This window comes from Falco peregrinus, chromosome 3 (assembly GCF_023634155.1).
Source record: "Falco peregrinus isolate bFalPer1 chromosome 3, bFalPer1.pri, whole genome shotgun sequence".
Taxonomy (NCBI): domain Eukaryota; kingdom Metazoa; phylum Chordata; class Aves; order Falconiformes; family Falconidae; genus Falco; species Falco peregrinus.
Window position 1 is genome coordinate 104,637,797 of NC_073723.1, and position 21,499 is coordinate 104,659,295.

At 55.0% G+C, this 21,499-nt stretch overlaps 3 protein-coding genes across 3 annotated transcripts; all 3 read left to right on the forward strand.

Annotated features, from left to right (window-relative positions):
• The first annotated feature begins 1,047 nt into the window (after positions 1-1,047).
• Positions 1,048-3,388, forward strand: LOC129784124 (acrosin-like). The gene is made up of 5 exons (XM_055799921.1): positions 1,048-1,121; positions 1,406-1,606; positions 1,868-2,133; positions 2,420-2,565; positions 3,035-3,388. The coding sequence occupies exons 1-5, from the start codon at positions 1,048-1,050 to the stop codon at positions 3,386-3,388; spliced, it is 1,041 nt and encodes a 346-aa protein (XP_055655896.1).
• A 3,056-nt stretch (positions 3,389-6,444) lies between these two features.
• On the forward strand, positions 6,445-8,910 carry LOC129784125 (acrosin-like). The gene is made up of 6 exons (XM_055799923.1): positions 6,445-6,495; positions 6,613-6,665; positions 6,803-7,003; positions 7,265-7,539; positions 7,817-7,962; positions 8,557-8,910. Exons 1-6 carry the CDS (start codon positions 6,445-6,447, stop codon positions 8,908-8,910), a joined length of 1,080 nt encoding a protein of 359 aa, XP_055655898.1.
• A 9,662-nt stretch (positions 8,911-18,572) lies between these two features.
• LOC129784126 (acrosin-like) lies at positions 18,573-20,912 on the forward strand. The gene is made up of 5 exons (XM_055799924.1): positions 18,573-18,646; positions 18,930-19,130; positions 19,392-19,657; positions 19,944-20,089; positions 20,559-20,912. Exons 1-5 carry the CDS (start codon positions 18,573-18,575, stop codon positions 20,910-20,912), a joined length of 1,041 nt encoding a protein of 346 aa, XP_055655899.1.
• The last annotated feature ends 587 nt before the right edge of the window (positions 20,913-21,499 follow it).

Genomic DNA, 21,499 nt, shown 5'->3' on the forward strand with positions numbered 1-21,499 from the left:
CCAGCAGCACCGGGAAGTGTGGAATTGAAACCGGGAGCGAAGCCGCTAAGACAAACCCAGTATCCTATGAAGTTGGAATCCTGGCTCGGACTGGAGCCTAGAAGTCATAATTGCCTAAAACAGGGGTTGTTGCAAAGCCACATGCCCAGGAGCAGCATGTAGTACAACATCTAAGGGCTGTTAATCAAATAGCGATTGACCAACACCCGGTGCTGCCTAATCCTCCCACTTTCTTAACAGCGACAGGGGATTCTAATGTCTGTTTTACAGCATTGGACTTCGAAGGCGCCTTTTTGGCGTTCTGATTGTATGTCCTCGGCCGTGCATAGCAGGTGCCACAGCTGCCCTCTGCAGTGTTGCTCCAGAACCACAATCCAACCCAAAGAGAGCAGGGACACGAAGCCTGCCAGAGGGCGTTGCTGTGGCTGACATAGCCAGTGAGGACTGTGCTGCGTGTGCCTTTCCCTGTGCTGCGTGCAGGAAGGTTGGCACTGCTGGGCTAGGCTTGGCTTATTAGGCTTGCCCGTCACTGCTTGCCTGCCACGACCATCAAGAGAGTGTCTCTTCAAGAGCCAAGCACGCGCGTGCTGCCTCTAGTGGTTGCGTTCTCTGTTGTGTGTCTCTTTATTGGGCAGGAGCAGGTGGCAAAGGGCTGCTGAGAGCAGGGCGGCAGTGACCTTCGCAAAGAGGTAGCGCCGCCACGCTTGGTTTTTCCTGTGAGCTGTTAGCAGGCAGAGCCGGGAGCCAGGCGCTGCTGCCTGCCACGGGGCCTGCCCACCCTCATCGCGCAAAGGGAGCATTCCACGGGGCTCTGTGGGGGCTGTGCGATCCCAGCTCCTGCCTCCCGTCCTCCTTGGAACCCCTCCTGTTGCCCCCCCTCCCCGCAGAGGCCACCACGCCCAGCCCCGTGGCAACCAGCCACTCTGTGACATCACCCCCGGGGCCAAGGGCATCCTGGGCAACGCGAGTTCGGGGGGCAGTATGTTGGCGGCTGCACTGGCGGTGACAAGCCCTCCTCCTTGCAGCTGCCACGTGTCACTGGCAGGGATGGATTTGCTGCGCCTCCTCCTCATCCTGCTGGCCATGTGCTGTCCTGCGTACGGCACATGGGACAGCTGTGGGTAAGTGGCCCGAGGCTCTGGGAGGGAGCTTGGGCAAGCCCTTTGTGGGCTTGGCTGGAGGGCAGCCAGTGTGGGAGGCTCATTTCCTTGCCAGCACGCAGGCTGTCGGCAGTACTCACCTACGGGGCTAAAGCAGAAAGAGGCAGGGTGTGGACACACACGTGCCCCACAGGCTTCCCCAGCCCTGCTGGCCAGGCAGCGCCTTGTGGGGAGGGAAGACGGCTGACCGTGAGCCGTAGGGGCGCCAGCCATCCAGCAGGACACTAAGGAGTTTCTCTTTACAGAGGGACCTGCGGGCTCCGGCCCATGGCTTTTCAGTACGGCACGTCGCGCGTCGTGGGTGGCACAGATGCCCAGGCAGGGGCCTGGCCCTGGATCGTCAGCATCCAGAATCCCTGGCAAGCGGGCACGGGTCATACCTGCGGAGGCTCCCTCATCAGCGCACAGTGGGTCCTGACAGCAGCCCACTGCTTCATCGAGGCCAGGTAAGGCGCCACCGGGAACACGCATAGCCCCACAACACTAGCGCTTGCCCCGTGCGCAGCAGCACAGGCTACTCCCGCCCCGTTTCCTCGCAGGACACCCAGGGCCTGGGTGCTCCTTGAGCCTAAGGCACGCGAGGCCAGTCACACCCTCCCGAGCGCTGCTCTCCTCTCTCCCTCGTCAAGCGGAAGGCAGGGCAACGGCTGGGCTGCTGCAGCACGTGGCTGTGCTCCCTCTGAGTCCTCTCCCCATTTGCCTTCCAGCTACATCACCATGTGGCGCGTGGTGATCGGTGCCACGCGGCTGACTCAGCTGGGCCCTGAGGCCCAGGTGCGCAACATCAAGCGGCTGCTCCTTCACCAAGGCTACAGTAACATCACGCAGAGGAACGACATTGCCTTGCTGGAGCTGGACCAGCCTGTGCAGTGCAACGCCTACGTTCAGCTTGCCTGCGTGCCCGATGCCTCGCTGAGAGTCTCGCAGCTGAAAAACTGCTACATCAGTGGCTGGGGTGCCACGACTGCAAGATGTGAGTACCGCGGAAGTACTCGTGTGCCGAGCGCAAGCTTGGCACGCTCGGGGCCATTGCTTGGGCTTCCTGACAGCAGAGGCCAGAGCCCGAGTCAGCCTGCGGGGACGTATGCCTCTTGAGAGATGGGCCTGAGCCCTTTCCCCAGAGCAAGGCGGAAGGCAAATGCCGCTATAACGCCTCTCAGGATGCAAAGCCAAGCGCGGGCGAGGCAAGGGATTCCGCCAGGCAGGGGAGGAGAAGTGCCAGTGAGCTGCTGCTTGCTAATTCCTTCCTGTGCTCACAGCTGGACGATCAACGGATGTGCTGCAGGAGGCCCAGGTCCGCCTCATTGATGTCAACGTCTGTAACAGCAGCCGGTGGTACAGAGGGGCCATCCACACGCACAACGTCTGTGCTGGCTATCCGCAGGGCGGCATTGACACCTGCCAGGTAGGAGCGTGCTACGAGCCAAGCCCCGTAGCACAGGCAGCCCCGCCACACGCAACTACGCCAACATGGCCCAGCATGTGCTTGGCCTGGCCAGTGCCCCTCCCACTTCAGGTCCCCACCGCCGGGGGGGCTTATACCCCCTTCCCCATCGGCAGGCCCCTGCCCAGTGCCCCTCTTGTCCCAGAGGCATGGCACTCTGCCCAGAAAGCCCTCCTAGTGTTCCTGGCAGCCCACGGCTCCCCATCCCAAGCCTGCCACAGCTCTCTTCCACACACCCACCATCACCGTGCAGTGAGGAGAGCCAGCCCCACCTTACAAGCCCACCACCCCTTCCCAGGCAAGGCTCGCTCGACACAGCCTCGCTCTGCAGGGAACACAGCTCCGGCAGGTGCCGTCAGAGAGAAGGAGCCAACCCCCGTGCTGACGCTGGCCACCCAACAACCCCTTTGTCCTCTCTCCTCCTCTGCAGGGGGACAGCGGTGGGCCTCTCGTGTGCCAAGACAGCAGTGCAGACTACTTCTGGCTTGTTGGTGTCACCAGCTGGGGGAGAGGCTGTGCCCGAGCCAGGCAGCCCGGAGTCTACACCTCCACTCAGCACTTCTACGACTGGATCCTGCTACAGATGGGCCTGCGCCCAGCAGTGAGGGCTACTCCAACAGCACGCGCTTGGAGTCATTTTGTCACCACCTCAAGCCCCGTTCCGAGGCCAAGGCCCACAGCAGCGCAGTCGGGCGGCTCCTGCCCGTTTCCAGTCCAGAAGCTGCTGGACTTCTTTAGCCGGCTGCAGGAGCTCCTGCAGTACCTAAGGGGAAAAACGGTGTGAGCAGCAGGACAAACGGCACGCAGGGCAGGCTGCAGTGTGCCACCACCATTTCCTTTGGGGCAATGCCTGCCGATGCAAAGGCCACCTCAGCGTCAAAGGGCTGCTCTGCCCTGCGCCCGTGCCTCGGGACGCACACACCTGATGAGGCTGACCACGTGCTTGAAATAAAATGTTTCGGTGCTCACAGCAAACCAGGCTTCAGCTCAAGTCAGTCTCCTGTGCGAGGCAAGGACGTCCACGCCCGGCACCTGCCAAGCGAGGCAGGCTGCAGGCAGACAAGGCGGGCACAAAGGGAAAGAGTCCCTGCAAAGGGCTGAAAGTGGGCCTGCTCAGGGAGGAGGGGGAGGCTGCACTGGGGGAGGAAGGGAACACAGGTCATCACGGGCTGGAGGGCTTGGGGAAAGGAGCTGGAAACACAGAACGTCTTTGGCCAGCTCCTGGTGGGATCCCGCTGCGCTTGTGGATGAGCCACAAGTGACCTTGAAACTGGACTCTCGTGACCCAGGACAGACGCGTCTGGAAAGACCCAAGGGTTGCACTGAGGATTTGGGGAAGGAGCTTGCCTTCGAGCCCCACATATGCCACAGACTTCATTTCCATCCTGTGTCGCGGTTTAACCCCGGCCGGCAACCAAACACTACCGGCAACCAAACGCCACGCAGCCACTTGCGCACTCCCCCCCCCCACACCCTGAGGGGTGGGGAGGAGAATCAGAAAGCAATGTAAAAGTGGAGGGTTGAGATAAGAACAATGTAATAATTTAAACAGAAGAAAGAGTGAAGAACAACAGTAACAATACCAAGAAGAAGAAGAAGAGCAACAATAACGATTAGGATGGAAAGGTGGGGGAAAAGGGTAAAATCAAAAGGAAGGGAGAAGGAAAAAAAGGAAATGATGCCCAGTACAACTGCTCACCACCCGCTGACCGATGCCCAGCCAGTCCCTGAGCAAGAATCCCCCCACCAGCTAACCCTCCAAGTTTCTATACCAAGCATGACGTCCCACGGGATGGAATACCTCTGTGGCTGGTTCAGGTCAGCTGACCTGCCTGTGTCCCTTCCCAGTCTCTTGTGCCCCTCCAGCACTCTGGCTGGCAAGGCCCAAGAAACCAAAAAGGCCTTGACTTAGCAGAAACGCTAGGCAGCAACAACCGAAAACATCAGTGCGGCTACCAACATTGTTCTCACATCATAGCCAAAACACAGCACTTCACTAGCTACGAAGAAGAAAGTTAACTCCATGCCAGCTGAAACCAGGACACGGGGCCATCTCCTACTCGGCATGTGCTGCACAGGTCTTTGTAGCCTTCTTGATTGGTGCTGACGTGCGGAATCAAACTCTACAACTCAAGGAGGCTTATCAAGCAGGTATGTTTATCGGGGCTCCGGCTGCAAGGGGGATCGCTCCTCCTCACTTGCACACCCAGGGCTTAAGTAAGCAGATCCCTATTACACAGAAGCATACATATTCATTAGATTCCCGAGAAAAGGCGGGGTTATTACCATTCGGTCCAGGAACTCGGTATCATAAGCCTCCTCACTCTGGCGCGGGTGCATTGACACCTGCTGGTCCTGGGCTGGGCTCTCTGGGAGGAAGGCTCGCACCCTTCCTCAGGATGTACTTTTCCCTTTGGCGCGCAGTGCTGAGGAGTCCACACCAGCAAGCGCAGAGCCAGGTTGTACTGGTTCTCTTCCCGGCTCGTACATCTTGCAGACAACATAGTTCTTGCTTACAACGTAGCTAGTCGATCGGTATCGACACGTGCAGACCGTAGTGTCCTTGTTAGTCAGTCTGTTAAACACAAGTGCTGAAGCACCAGTTGCAAGGTCTGCATATTTACCGAATGATTTTCAGCTTGAACTATCTCCGTGCAGAGTCTTTACTTCTGAGCGTCATGGCCTGTGACCGCCTTGCTGCCATCCGAAAAGCCCTGCACACTGGGACCCTCCTAGGTGGCAGAGCTTGTGTCCACACGGCAGCAGCTGCCTTGGGCCAGGGGGTTGCTCAGCCCAGCAGCACCGGGAAGTGTGGAATTGAAACCGGGAGCGAAGCCGCTAAGACAAACCCAGTATCCTATGAAGTTGGAATCCTGGCTCGGACTGGAGCCTAGAAGTCATAATTGCCTAAAACAGGGGTTGTTGCAAAGCCACATGCCCAGGAGCAGCATGTAGTACAACATCTAAGGGCTGTTAATCAAATAGCGATTGACCAACACCCGGTGCTGCCTAATCCTCCCACTTTCTTAACAGCGACAGGGGATTCTAATGTCTGTTTTACAGCATTGGACTTCGAAGGCGCCTTTTTGGCGTTCTGATTGTATGTCCTCGGCCGTGCATAGCAGGTGCCACAGCTGCCCTCTGCAGTGTTGCTCCAGAACCACAATCCAACCCAAAGAGAGCAGGGACACGAAGCCTGCCAGAGGGCGTTGCTGTGGCTGACATAGCCAGTGAGGACTGTGCTGCGTGTGCCTTTCCCTGTGCTGCGTGCAGGAAGGTTGGCACTGCTGGGCTAGGCTTGGCTTATTAGGCTTGCCCGTCACTGCTTGCCTGCCACGACCATCAAGAGAGTGTCTCTTCAAGAGCCAAGCACGCGCGTGCTGCCTCTAGTGGTTGCGTTCTCTGTTGTGTGTCTCTTTATTGGGCAGGAGCAGGTGGCAAAGGGCTGCTGAGAGCAGGGCGGCAGTGACCTTCGCAAAGAGGTAGCGCCGCCACGCTTGGTTTTTCCTGTGAGCTGTTAGCAGGCAGAGCCGGGAGCCAGGCGCTGCTGCCTGCCACGGGGCCTGCCCACCCTCATCGCGCAAAGGGAGCATTCCACGGGGCTCTGTGGGGGCTGTGCGATCCCAGCTCCTGCCTCCCGTCCTGCTTGGAACCCCTCCTGTTGCCCCCCCTCCCCGCAGAGGCCACCACGCCCAGCCCCGTGGCAACCAGCCACTCTGTGACATCACCCCCGGGGCCAAGGGCATCCTGGGCAACGCGAGTTCGGGGGGCAGTATGTTGGCGGCTGCACTGGCGGTGACAAGCCCTCCTCCTTGCAGCTGCCACGTGTCACTGGCAGGGATGGATTTGCTGCGCCTCCTCCTCATCCTGCTGGCCATGTGCTGTCCTGCGTACGGCACATGGGACAGCTGTGGGTAAGTGGCCCGAGGCTCTGGGAGGGAGCTTGGGCAAGCCCTTTGTGGGCTTGGCTGGAGGGCAGCCAGTGTGGGAGGCTCATTTCCTTGCCAGCACGCAGGCTGTCGGCAGTACTCACCTACGGGGCTAAAGCAGAAAGAGGCAGGGTGTGGACACACACGTGCCCCACAGGCTTCCCCAGCCCTGCTGGCCAGGCAGCGCCTTGTGGGGAGGGAAGACGGCTGACCGTGAGCCGTAGGGGCGCCAGCCATCCAGCAGGACACTAAGGAGTTTCTCTTTACAGAGGGACCTGCGGGCTCCGGCCCATGGCTTTTCAGTACGGCACGTCGCGCGTCGTGGGTGGCACAGATGCCCAGGCAGGGGCCTGGCCCTGGATCGTCAGCATCCAGAATCCCTGGCAAGCGGGCACGGGTCATACCTGCGGAGGCTCCCTCATCAGCGCACAGTGGGTCCTGACAGCAGCCCACTGCTTCATCGAGGCCAGGTAAGGCGCCACCGGGAACACGCATAGCCCCACAACACTAGCGCTTGCCCCGTGCGCAGCAGCACAGGCTACTCCCGCCCCGTTTCCTCGCAGGACACCCAGGGCCTGGGTGCTCCTTGAGCCTAAGGCACGCGAGGCCAGTCACACCCTCCCGAGCGCTGCTCTCCTCTCTCCCTCGTCAAGCGGAAGGCAGGGCAACGGCTGGGCTGCTGCAGCACGTGGCTGTGCTCCCTCTGAGTCCTCTCCCCATTTGCCTTCCAGCTACATCACCATGTGGCGCGTGGTGATCGGTGCCACGCGGCTGACTCAGCTGGGCCCTGAGGCCCAGGTGCGCAACATCAAGCGGCTGCTCCTTCACCAAGGCTACAGTAACATCACGCAGAGGAACGACATTGCCTTGCTGGAGCTGGACCAGCCTGTGCAGTGCAACGCCTACGTTCAGCTTGCCTGCGTGCCCGATGCCTCGCTGAGAGTCTCGCAGCTGAAAAACTGCTACATCAGTGGCTGGGGTGCCACGACTGCAAGATGTGAGTACCGCGGAAGTACTCGTGTGCCGAGCGCAAGCTTGGCACGCTCGGGGCCATTGCTTGGGCTTCCTGACAGCAGAGGCCAGAGCCCGAGTCAGCCTGCGGGGACGTATGCCTCTTGAGAGATGGGCCTGAGCCCTTTCCCCAGAGCAAGGCGGAAGGCAAATGCCGCTATAACGCCTCTCAGGATGCAAAGCCAAGCGCGGGCGAGGCAAGGGATTCCGCCAGGCAGGGGAGGAGAAGTGCCAGTGAGCTGCTGCTTGCTAATTCCTTCCTGTGCTCACAGCTGGACGATCAACGGATGTGCTGCAGGAGGCCCAGGTCCGCCTCATTGATGTCAACGTCTGTAACAGCAGCCGGTGGTACAGAGGGGCCATCCACACGCACAACGTCTGTGCTGGCTATCCGCAGGGCAGCATTGACACCTGCCAGGTAGGAGCGTGCTATGAGCCAAGCCCCGTAGCACAGGCAGCCCCGCCACACGCAACTACGCCAACATGGCCCGGCATGTGCTTGGCCTGGCCAGTGCCCCTCCCACTTCAGGTCCCCACCGCCGGGGGGGCTTATACCCCCTTCCCCATCGGCAGGCCCCTGCCCAGTGCCCCTCTTGTCCCAGAGGCATGGCACTCTGCCCAGAAAGCCCTCCTAGTGTTCCTGGCAGCCCACGGCTCCCCATCCCAAGCCTGCCACAGCACTCTTCCACACACTCACCATCACCGTGCAGTGAGGAGAGCCAGCCCCAGGCATGGCACTCTGCCCAGAAAGCCCTCCTAGTGTTCCTGGCAGCCCACGGCTCCCCATCCCAAGCCTGCCACAGCTCTCTTCCACACACTCACCATCACCGTGCAGTGAGGAGAGCCAGCCCCACCTTACAAGCCCACCACCCCTTCCCAGGCAAGGCTCGCTCGACACAGCCTCGCTCTGCAGGGAACACAGCTCCGGCAGGTGCCGTCAGAGAGAAGGAGCCAACCCCCGTGCTGACGCTGGCCACCCAACAACCCCTTTGTCCTCTCTCCTCCTCTGCAGGGGGACAGCGGTGGGCCTCTCGTGTGCCAAGACAGCAGTGCAGACTACTTCTGGCTTGTTGGTGTCACCAGCTGGGGGAGAGGCTGTGCCCGAGCCAGGCAGCCCGGAGTCTACACCTCCACTCAGCACTTCTACGACTGGATCCTGCTACAGATGGGCCTGCGCCCAGCAGTGAGGGCTACTCCAACAGCACGCGCTTGGAGTCATTTTGTCACCACGTCAAGCCCCGTTCCGAGGCCAAGGCCCACAGCAGTGCAGTCGGGCGGCTCCTGCCCGTTTCCAGTCCAGAAGCTGCTGGACTTCTTTAGCCGGCTGCAGGAGCTCCTGCAGTACCTAAGGGGAAAAACGGTGTGAGCAGCAGGACAAACGGCACGCAGGGCAGGCTGCAGTGTGCCACCACCGTTTCCTTTGGGGCAATGCCTGCCGATGCAAAGGCCACCTCAGCGTCAAAGGGCTGCTCTGCCCTGCGCCCGTGCCTCGGGACGCACACACCTGATGAGGCTGACCACGTGCTTGAAATAAAATGTTTCGGTGCTCACAGCAAACCAGGCTTCAGCTCAAGTCAGTCTCCTGTGCGAGGCAAGGACTTCCACGCCCGGCACCTGCCAAGCGAGGCAGGCTGCAGGCAGACAAGGCGGGCACAAAGGGAAAGAGTCCCTGCAAAGGGCTGAAAGTGGGCCTGCTCAGGGAGGAGGGGGAGGCTGCACTGGAGGAAGGGAACACAGGTCATCACGGGCTGGAAGGCTTAGGGAAAGGAGCTGGAAACACAGAACGTCTTTGGCCAGCTCCTGGTGGGATCCCGCTGCGCTTGTGGATGAGCCACAAGTGACCTTGAAACTGGACTCTCATGACCCAGGACAGACACGTCTGGAAAGACCCAAGGGTTGCACTGAGGATTTGGGGAAGGAGCTTGCCTTCGAGCCCCACATATGCCACAGACTTCATTTCCATCCTGTGTCGCGGTTTAACCCCGGCCCGCAACCAGACGCTACCGGCAACCAAACGCCACGCAGCCACTTGCGCACTCCTGCAGGAGCAGGCTGGAAACTAGGACCATGCGTGGCAATCAGTTAGCTGAGGGGAATGTGCTTGGGCTTGTCTAGACAACAATCAACATGATGAGCTTGTCTAGACAGCAATTAACATGATGAGGCCTGTTTGCAGAGCACAGGGGAGCGGGAAACGGATGGCGCCAAAGTTGGCGCCAAGGAAAGGCAACACCTTGCTGTTAATTAGCCGCCAATCAGGGATTGCCTAGTATGCAAGGCTTAGCCTCAGGAACCAATTGGTTTAAGACGCGCAGCCTTTGAAAGTGTATATAAAGTTGTGCTCCTGTACAATAAACCAACATTTGCTTGCATCAAGCTGCGTCCCGTCTCCTCATTCGCCGCAAATTGGTGACCCCGACGTGATACGTTTAAGGATCTAACATGAAGGGCTCTCGAATCGCGTATCTGAGCGACATGCAGCGAATCCCACAGAACTTTGAATTATCTGCTGAAAGGAAGCAGGAGCTGGCCAGAAATCCCTCCGGAGGTGAGAGGTGAGCTGTGGGGAATCTGTAATGGGGAATCAGGCTTCGTCCCCAGAAGGAGACGTTTATGAGCTTATGAAAGGTCTTCTTAATAAACATAAGAAAAATATCTCTGGACAAGACCTTAAAGCAATGCTCAGGTGGGTGCAAGTAAATATGCCCGCAGTGACTGCATCTACAATTTTTACGCGGGAACTTTGGGACGACACAGGGGTGAAATTATGGGATTCTGCGACAAAAGGCAATACTGAGTCCCACCGTCTGCTCTCTTCGTGGAGAGCTATTTTTGAGACTATGAAAGCAGAGGAAGGAGAGGAGGAGGAATCGCAAGCTCCTACAGCTCTTTCCTCATCAGCCTCTAAGTCACAGTGCTCTAGACCCCTGGGTGTCAATGCAGTGGGGTATCCGCCAGAAGAAGATCCTTTTGACCCAGGACCGATAGACCGTGAAAAAGAACCTGATTTATACCCTCCTGATCTACGTGATGTGTGGACAAAAATAAAGAAACAAGCCTTAAAGGAGGGGGATTTGGACATGGCTAAAACTATAGTTGCTCCGGTCTTGTATTCTCAGGGTCGGGCAGGGGGAGCACGATGGGAGGCTCTTTCTTTTTCGGTTGTTAAAGAACTGCGCCGCACGGTTACGGAACATGGTATTTCTTCTCCCTATTTTATAAGCCTGTTATCTTCTGTGTTTGATACTTATATCATGATTCCTCATGATTTGAAATCTTTAGCACGATTGTTACTAACCCCGACTCAGTATACGTTGTGGGAGTCGCATTGGAGAGGAGGACTGCAAGCACTCCTGCTCACGTATGTTCATCATAATGATCCTGTATTAGCTGCACTAACAATAGAACATCTTACGGGCACCGGGGCACATGTTGATCCGGTAACACAGGCTCAACACTGCCCCCGTGCGGCTCTCGAGGCAATTAGAGAAGAGGCAAAAAAGGCTTTTTTCCAGGTTCCTGATGTACAAAAGCCACAAAAAGCTTTTACTAACATCACTCAGGAGTCTCGAGAACCTTATATGCAGTTTATTGATAGACTAAAACAGGCTTTGGAACGTCAAGTAGATAATGCAGAAGCTCGGGATATATTGCTAACAAAACTAGCTGTTGAAAATGCTAATGCTGATTGTAAAAGGTTATTGAAGTCTCTTCCCAACCCAAACCCCACTCTGGTGGAAATGGTGGAAGCATGTAACCGAATCGGTACGGTTGACCATAAGTTTGAAGCTATGGCTGCTGCTTTTGCAACAATGCGTGGTGTGGGGAATTGCTATGGTTGTGGTAATCCTGGCCATTTAAAGAGAAATTGTCTTGCGCGGGCTGCGGGGAATAAACAACAACCTCCTGGTCCTGGAGTTTGTCCGACATGTCAGAAAGGGCGTCATTATGCTAATCAATGTCGATCTAAGTATGATTTCCAGGGACAACCGATACAGGGAAACGGACCGCAGAGCGCGGGGCAGCGACGCGCGCAGACACAAATGCCACAGCTGACATTTCAACAAGCTCGGAGAGAAGCACCGACACCTCAAGTCTCTGTCCAGCAACCTCAGGCAGCGCAGGATTGGACCTGGCAACCTCACACGCAGTAACGTTGCTCGATTCCTCGGTTCATTTATTATCAACAAATGTCAAAGGACCATTACCCCCTGATACACAGGCTCTATTAATTGGTAGATCTTCCACAACATTGTCTGGTCTATTTGTTTTACCAGGTGTTATTGACTCTGACAGTGTAGACGAAATTAAAATTATGGCATGGACTCCATTTCCACCTTGTACGATACCTCAAGGTAGTAGAATAGCGCAATTGATTTTGATCCCGGCAGGGGTAAGCTCTCTTACCTCTGATCACCCTCCGCAGAGGAAAGGAGGTTTTGGATCTACAGGGTTACCTCACATTTTGTGGGTACAATCCATTTCTCCACAGCGACCTATGTATCAGTGTACCCTTATTTACAATGACCAACAAATAGCACTAAATGGGTTCATTGACACTGGAGCTGATGTCACAGTAATTTCTCAAGCCAAATGGCCTCCGCAATGGCCACTGACTAATGTCTCTCAGGCACTGGCTGGGATAGGGGGGACCGGTAATAGTCGTCAGAGTTTGGAACTAATTCAAATTCAAGGGACAGGTAGCACAAAAGGTTTAACAGAAGCCACATGTCCCTCTGGTTTTGTGGGGACGTGATGTATTGTCACAATGGGGAATGTCTATCCGTACACATTTTTAGATGGGGCCATTGAAGTGCGTGACACCCTAAAAATAACTTGGAAGTCTGATGTTCCTATTTGGGTGGATCAATGGCCCCTTCCTTTGGAAAAACTTCGCGCACTTCAAAACTTAGTCTCAGAACAACTGTCCAAAGGACACATTGTGCCCTCTACCAGCCCATGGAATTCACCAGTTTTTGTTATTAAAAAACAAACTGGCAAGTGGCGCTTGCTCCATGATCTCAGAAAAATTAATGATGCTATGGAAGATATGGGAGCCCTCCAACCCGGGCTCCCGTCTCCAACTATGATCCCTCGACACTGGCATCTAACTGTCATAGATCTTAAAGATTGTTTTTTCAGTATCCCATTGCATCTAGATGATACACCAAAATTTGCCTTTTCCATTCCAAGCATCAACATGCAAGCTCCGTTGCAGAGATATCAGTGGGTTGTACTGCCACAAGGTATGAAAAATAGCCCTACAATGTGTCAATGGTATGTTGCGAAAATACTCAGTCCTGTCCAAAATGCTATGCCTACTGTGTTATTGTATCATTATATGGATGACCTTTTAGTGGCAGCACAACATCACGAAGTCATGGAGAAAGCTGTAGACCTTGTCATAGATGCCGTGAATTTGGCAGGTCTCTGTATAGCACCAGAAAAGGTCCAAAAGTTTCCCCCTTGGAAATATCTGGGCTGGCGACTAAGAGCACAAACTATTATTCCTCAACCATTGCAGATCAATACCAATGTAAGAAACCTGCATGATGCACAAAAATTACTGGGAACAATAAATTGGGTTCGACCATTATTGGGAATTTCTAATACAGACTTGGGTCCTTTGTTTGACCTACTAAAAGGGGACACTAATCTTTGTTCTCCACGTAATCTTAACCCTGAAGCAGATACATCTTTACAAAAGGTTGCCTCAGCTATCGCTTCTCGACAGGCCCACCGATGGGCCCCTGAATTACCTTTTTACTTGATTATTTTAAACCCTGTACGACAGCCTTATGCCCTGATATTTCAATGGGATCTTCAGAACTCGGACCCCCTGTTAATTATTGAATGGATCTTTTTACCTAACCAGCCTACAAAAACTATTTTGACACAACATGAAATGTTTGCCTCTCTGATTGTTAAAGCTAGATCACGCCTGTTAACCTTATCAGGGAAGGATTTTGTCTGTATTTGTCTACCAATAACAACAGTATACTTAAAATGGCTTTATCAGCAATCAGACACCTTTGTTATGGCACTTGCCGACTATACAGGCCAAATAACTTCTCATCCACCTTCACACAAACTGTTTAACATTGATTTTCGTCTGATGTTAAAACCCAGAAGAAGCGAACAACCCTTACAGGCGCTTACTGTCTTTACAGATGGATCAGGCAAATCACATAAATCTGTTCTTCTGTGGTGGGATGATCAACGGAGACAATGGGATTCGGATATAGAGACAGTCTCCGGTTCACCTCAAATAGTAGAACTGAATGCAGTTGTTCATGTTTTCCGAAAATGGAACGTACCACTCAACCTTGTTACTGATTCTGCTTATGTTGCAGGTATTGTTACACAAGCTGAAGCTTCTGTGCTGCGGAATGTTTCACATTCACAACTTTTTACCCTGTTACAGGAACTTATTTTCCTTTTGGACTCTCGATCTGCACCTTATTTTGTTATGCATATTAGGTCTCATACCTCACTACCTGGTTTTCTTGCAGAAGGCAATCGACGAGCTGATCTACTGACATTACCAGTTCAAGTACTGCCAGACCGTATTGCACAAGCTAAACTAAGTCACTCTTTTTTCCATCAAAATGCTGGAGCTCTTAAGCGACAGTTTGACCTTACTTCTCAACAGGCATCAAATATTATTGCTGTCTGTCCTGATTGCCAAAAACACTCTTTCCTATCAATTGCTACAGGAGTTAATCCTAGAGGATTACAAAGCCTACAATTATGGCAAACAGATGTCACACATTATTCTGAATTTGGTAACCTTAAATATATCCACTCTTCCACTGATACATTTTCAGGTGCCTTGTTTGCCTCTTGTCACACAGGAGAAAAAGCACGAGATGTTTGTAGACATTTAATGCGTGCTTTTGCTACTTTGGGTATTCCCTTAAAGATAAAGACAGATAATGGTCCAGCTTATGTTTCAACCACTATAAAAACCTTTTTTGCTCTATGGGGTGTAACTCATATTACTGGCATTCCTCATTCCCCCACCGGTCAATCTCTCATTGAACGGTCTCATCAGTCTCTAAAGCGTTTATTACAACAACAAAAAGGGGGAATGGGAATGGCTGTTCCGGAGGAACGGTTACAGAAAGCATTGTATGTTTTTAATTTTTTGAATTGTTCTTTAATAGATAACAATCCACCGATAGTTCGACATTTCACTGCAAATACCTCTTTCGAGGCACAGGTTAAAGCCCCAGTATTGGTCCGAGATCCAGAAACAGGTAAAATTATGGGACCATATCCTCTTGTTACATGGGGAAAAGGTTATGCTTGTGTCTCTACAGAAAAAGGACCTCGATGGATCCCAGCGAAGAATGTAAGACCTTTCCGTGAACCTTTATTGCAGACAACTGATACCGACACCGACCCTACAGAATGAAATAAAAACTGTGTGAAGATTACTGTTTAGATATAGTTATGTAACTACATGAATGATTTCTGCCCTGAGCCTGGTGGCGCATACAGCTGCGGTTTGTGTCCGGGGTCAGAGATGTAAATAGGGGCTTCTCTGTTATGGTAAAGTGTCTCTCTTTGCATAAAAAAGAGAGGGAATGAAGGGAATGACCCCAGAGGTGTGTTCAAAGAAGGCATGCGATGTTTGATGTTTCGAACTTTTTGATTGAACCAGTTCTTGTTTGGTGTGCCCTTCCATCTATGTATAATGTTAATTTAAAAGAAAGATGATATTGTTTACACTTTGTCGATAATTGTTTTTCTGTAGATGTTAATGTAGTAGGAGGCTATGATAGGAACGTATCGCAGCAGTTCTTATCTTACCCAGAGTAACAGTAGGAAAAGCATTAAAGAGTTAAATCACCTTGTTTGGTAGGCAGTTAAGAATGTGAGTCAAAATTGCTACTGCCTTTGTTGTTGGTTCAGGGACATGGCTGTGAGGATTTTGATGGTATGTGCTGCGTGGATTTTAGGCGCCCCACTGCAGCAACATGTTATGAAAATCTGAGAAAATTTCAGCCTTTTTAGCATTCATTCACTCAATTGGCAGTATTGTTCGTTTGCTATTACCTTGGTTGCTGTCATGTTTGCAAGGGCCCTGCAGAACATGGCAAACCTGGTACTAGCTGTTCAAAAAGCAAAAAGGGGAAATTGTAAAATTGTACGGAACAAGGACAGTGGGTTATTTTGACATTGATATCATGTCTTAGTTGGTTTTTTATTTGTTCTATTACTTGTGCCTTGTTTTTGCTCGGTTTCAGGGGTTCTTTTGTGTAACAGGAAGGGGGAGATGCAGGAGCAGGCTGGAAACTAGGACCATGCGTGGCAATCAGTTAGCTGAGGGGAATGTGCTCGGGCTTGTCTAGACAACAATCAACATGATGAGCTTGTCTAGACAGCAATTAACATGATGAGGCCTGTTTGCAGAGCACAGGGGAGCGGGAAACGGATGGCGCCAAAGTTGGCGCCAAGGAAAGGCAACACCTTGCTGTTAATTAGCCGCCAATCAGGGATTGCCTAGTATGCAAGGCTTAGCCTCAGGAACCAATTGGTTTAAGACGCGCAGCCTTTGAAAGTGTATATAAAGTTGTGCTCCTGTACAATAAACCAACATTTGTTTGCATCAAGCTGCGTCCCGTCTCCTCATTCGCCGCACACTCCCCCCCACCCGGAGGGGTGGAGAGGAGAATCAGAAAGCAATGTAAAGCTGGAGGGTTGAGATAAGAACAATGTAATAATTTAAACAGAAGAAAGAGTGAAGAACAACAGTAACAATACCAAGAAGAAGAAGAAGAACAACAATAACGATTAGGATGGAAAGGTGGGGGAAAAGGGTAAAATCAAAAGGAAGGGAGAAGGAAAAAAAGGAAATGATGCCCAGTACAACTGCTCACCACCCGCTGACCGATGCCCAGCCAGTCCCTGAGCAAGAATCCCCCTGCCAGCTAACCCTCCAAGTTTCTATGCCAAGCATGATGTCCCACGGGACGGAATACCTCTGTGGCTGGTTCAGGTCAGCTGACCTGGCTGTGTCCCTTCCCAGTCTCTTGTGCCCCTCCAACACTCTGGCTGGCAAGGCCCAAGAAACCAAAAAGGCCTTGACTTAGCAGAAACGCTAGGCAGCAACAACCGAAAACATCAGTGCGGCTACCAACATTGTTCTCACATCATAGCCAAAACACAGCACTTCACTAGCTACGAAGAAGAAAGTTAACTCCATGCCAGCTGAAACCAGGACACGGGGCCATCTCCTACTCGGCATGTGCTGCACAGGTCTTTGTAGCCTTCTTGATTGGTGCTGACGTGCGGAATCAAACTCTACAACTCAAGGAGGGTTATCAAGCAGGTATGTTTATCGGGGCTCCGGCTGCAAGGGGGATCGCTCCTCCTCACTTGCACACCCAGGGCTTAAGTAAGCAGATCCCTATTACACAGAAGCATACATATTCATTAAAATTCCCAAGAAAAGGCGGGGTTATTACCATTTGGTCCAGGAACTCAGTATCATAAGCCTCCTCACTCTGGCGCGGGTGCATTGACACCTGCTGGTCCTGGGCTGGGCTCTCTGGGAGGAAGGCTCGCACCCTTCCTCAGGATGTACTTTTCCCTTTGGCGCGCAGTGCTGAGGAGTCCACACCAGCAAGCGCAGAGCCAGGTTGTACTGGTTCTCTTCCCGGCTCGTACATCTTGCAGACAACATAGTTCTTGCTTACAACGTAGCTAGTCGATCGGTATCGACACGTGCAGACCGTAGCGTCCTTGTTAGTCAGTCTGTTAAACACAAGTGCTGAAGCACCAGTTGCAAGGTCTGCATATTTACCGAATGATTTTCAGCTTGAACTATCTCCGTGCAGAGTCTTTACTTCTGAGCGTCATGGCCTGTGACCGCCTTGCTGCCATCCGAAAAGCCCTGCACACTGGGACCCTCCTAGGTGGCAGAGCTTGTGTCCACACGGCAGCACCTGCCTTGGGCCAGGGGGTTGCTCAGCCCAGCAGCACCAGCAAGTGTGGAATTGAAACCGGGAGCGAAGCCGCTAAGACAAACCCAGTATCCTATGAAGTTGGAATCCTGGCTCGGACTGGAGCCTAGAAGTCATAATTGCCTAAAACAGGGGTTGTTGCAAAGCCACATGCCCAGGAGCAGCATGTAGTACAACATCTAAGGGCTGTTAATCAAATAGCGATTGACCAACACCCGGTGCTGCCTAATCCTCCCACTTTCTTAACAGCGACAGGGGATTCTAATGTCTGTTTTACAGCATTGGACTTCGAAGGCGCCTTTTTGGCGTTCTGATTGTATGTCCTCGGCCGTGCATAGCAGGTGCCACAGCTGCCCTCTGCAGTGTTGCTCCAGAACCACAATCCAACCCAGAGAGAGCAGGGACACGAAGCCTGCCAGAGGGCGTTGCTGTGGCTGACATAGCCAGTGAGGACTGTGCTGCGTGTGCCTTTCCCTGTGCTGCGTGCAGGAAGGTTGGCACTGCTGGGCTAGGCTTGGCTTATTTGGCTTGCCCGTCACTGCTTGCCTGCCACGACCATCAAGAGAGTGTCTCTTCAAGAGCCAAGCACGCGCGTGCTGCCTCTAGTGGTTGCGTTCTCTGTTGTGTGTCTCTTTTATTGGGCAGGAGCAGGTGTCAAAGGGCTGCCGAGAGCAGGGCGGCAGTGACCTTCGCAAAGAGGCTGCGCCGCCACGCTTGGTTTTTCCTGTGAGCTGTTAGCAGGCAGAGCCGGGAGCCAGGCGCTGCTGCCTGCCACGGGGCCTGCTCACCCTCATCGCGCAAAGGGAGCATTCCGCGGGGCTCTGTGGGGGCTGCGCGATCCCAGCTCCTGCCTCCCGTCCTGCTTGGAACCCCTCCTGTCGCCCCCCCTCCCCGCAGAGGCCACCACGCCCAGCCCCGTGGCAACCAGCCACTCTGTGACATCACCCCCGGGGCCAAGGGCATCCTGGGCAACGCGCGTTCAGGGGGCAGTATGTTGGCGGCTGCACTGGCGGTGACAAGCCCTCCTCCTTGCAGCTGCCACGTGTCACTGGCAGGGATGGATTTGCTGCGCCTCCTCCTCATCCTGCTGGCCATGTGCTGTCCTGCGTACGGCACATGGGACAGCTGTGGGTAAGTGGCCCGAGGCTCTGGGAGGGAGCTTGGGCAAGCCCTTGTGGGCTTGGCTGGAGGGCAGCCAGTGTGGGAGGCTCATTTCCTTGCCAGCACGCAGGCTGTTGGCAGTACTCACCTACGGGGCTAAAGCAGAAAGAGGCAGGGTGTGGACACACACGTGCCCCACAGGCTTCCCCAGCCCTGCTGGCCAGGCAGCGCCTTGTGGGGAGGGAAGACGGCTGACCGTGAGCCGTAGGGGCGCCAGCCATCCAGCAGGACACTAAGGAGTTTCTCTTTACAGAGGGACCTGCGGGCTCCGGCCCATGGCTTTTCAGTACGGCATGTCGCGCGTCGTGGGTGGCACAGATGCCCAGGCAGGGGCCTGGCCCTGGATCGTCAGCATCCAGAATCCCTGGCAAGCGGGCACGGGTCATACCTGCGGAGGCTCCCTCATCAGCGCACAGTGGGTCCTGACAGCAGCCCACTGCTTCATCGAGGCCAGGTAAGGCGCCACCGGGAACGCGCATAGCCCCACAACACTAGCGCTTGCCCCGTGCGCAGCAGCACGGGCTACTCCCGCCCCGTTTCCTCGCAGGACACCCAGGGCCTGGGTGCTCCTTGAGCCTAAGGCACGCGAGGCCAGTCACACCCTCCCGAGCGCTGCTCTCCTCTCTCCCTCGTCAAGCGGAAGGCAGGGCAACAGCTGGGCTGCTGCAGCACGTGGCTGTGCTCCCTCTGAGTCCTCTCCCCATTTCCCTTCCAGCTACATCACCATGTGGCGCGTGGTGATCGGTGCCACGCGGCTGACTCAGCTGGGCCCTGAGGCCCAGGTGCGCAACATCAAGCGGCTGCTCCTTCACCAAGGCTACAGTAACATCACGCAGAGGAACGACATTGCCTTGCTGGAGCTGGACCAGCCTGTGCAGTGCAACGCCTACGTTCAGCTTGCCTGCGTGCCCGATGCCTCGCTGAGAGTCTCGCAGCTGAAAAACTGCTACATCAGCGGCTGGGGTGCCACGACTGCAAGATGTGAGTACCGCGGAAGTACTCGCGTGCCGAGCACAAGCTTGGCACGCTCGGGGCCATTGCTTGGGCTTCCTGACAGCAGAGGCCAGAGCCCGAGTCAGCCTGCGGGGACGTATGCCTCTTGAGAGATGGGCCTGAGCCCTTTCCCCAGAGCAAGGCGGAAGGCAAATGCCGCTATAACGCCTCTCAGGATGCAAAGCCAAGCGCGGGCGAGGCAAGGGATTCCGCCAGGCAGGGGAGGAGAAGTGCCAGTGAGCTGCTGCTTGCTAATTCCTTCCTGTGCTCACAGCTGGACGATCAACGGATGTGCTGCAGGAGGCCCAGGTCCGCCTCATTGATGTCAACGTCTGTAACAGCAGCCGGTGGTACAGAGGGGCCATCCACACGCACAACGTCTGTGCTGGCTATCCGCAGGGCGGCATTGACACCTGCCAGGTAGGAGCGTGCTACGAGCCAAGCCCCATAGCACAGGCAGCCCCGCCACACGCAACTACGCCAACATGGCCCGGCATGTGCTTGGCCTGGCCAGTGCCCCTCCCACTTCAGGTCCCCACCGCCGGGGGGGCTTATACCCCCTTCCCCATCGGCAGGCCCCTGCCCAGTGCCCCTCTTGTCCCAGAGGCATGGCACTCTGCCCAGAAAGCCCTCCTAGTGTTCCTGGCAGCCCACGGCTCCCCATCCCAAGCCTGCCACAGCTCTCTTCCACACACCCACCATCACCGTGCAGTGAGGAGAGCCAGCCCCACCTTACAAGCCCACCACCCCTTCCCAGGCAAGGCTCGCTCGACACAGCCTCGCTCTGCAGGGAACACAGCTCCGGCAGGTGCCGTCAGAGAGAAGGAGCCAACCCCCGTGCTGACGCTGGCCACCCAACAACCCCTTTGTCCTCTCTCCTCCTCTGCAGGGGGACAGCGGTGGGCCTCTCGTGTGCCAAGACAGCAGTGCAGACTACTTCTGGCTTGTTGGTGTCACCAGCTGGGGGAGAGGCTGTGCCCGAGCCAGGCAGCCCGGAGTCTACACCTCCACTCAGCACTTCTACGACTGGATCCTGCTACAGATGGGCCTGCGCCCAGCAGTGAGGGCTACTCCAACAGCACGCGCTTGGAGTCATTTTGTCACCACCTCAAGCCCCGTTCCGAGGCCAAGGCCCACAGCAGCGCAGTCGGGCGGCTCCTGCCCGTTTCCAGTCCAGAAGCTGCTGGACTTCTTTAGCCGGCTGCAGGAGCTCCTGCAGTACCTAAGGGGAAAAACGGTGTGAGCAGCAGGACAAACGGCACGCAGGGCAGGCTGCAGTGTGCCACCACCGTTTCCTTTGGGGCAATGCCTGCCGATGCAAAGGCCACCTCAGCGTCAAAGGGCTGCTCTGCCCTGCGCCCGTGCCTCGGGATGCACACACCTGATGAGGCTGACCACGTGCTTGAAATAAAATGTTTCGGTGCTCACAGCAAACCAGGCTTCAGCTCAAGTCAGTCTCCTGTGCGAGGCAAGGACTTCCACGCCCGGCACCTGCCAAGCGAGGCAGGCTGCAGGCAGACAAGGCGGGCACAAAGGGAAAGAGTCCCTGCAAAGGGCTGAAAGTGGGCCTGCTCAGGGAGGAGGGGGAGGCTGCACTGGAGGAAGGGAACACAGGTCATCACGGGCTGGAGGGCTTGGGGAAAGGAGCTGGAAACACAGAACGTCTTTGGCCAGCTCCTGGTGGGATCCCGCTGCACTTGTGGATGAGCCACAAGTGACCTTGAAACTGGACTCTCGTGACCCAGGACAGACGCGTCTGGAAAGACCCAAGGGTTGCACTGAGGATTTGGGGAAGGAGCTTGCCTTCGAGCCCCACATATGCCACAGACT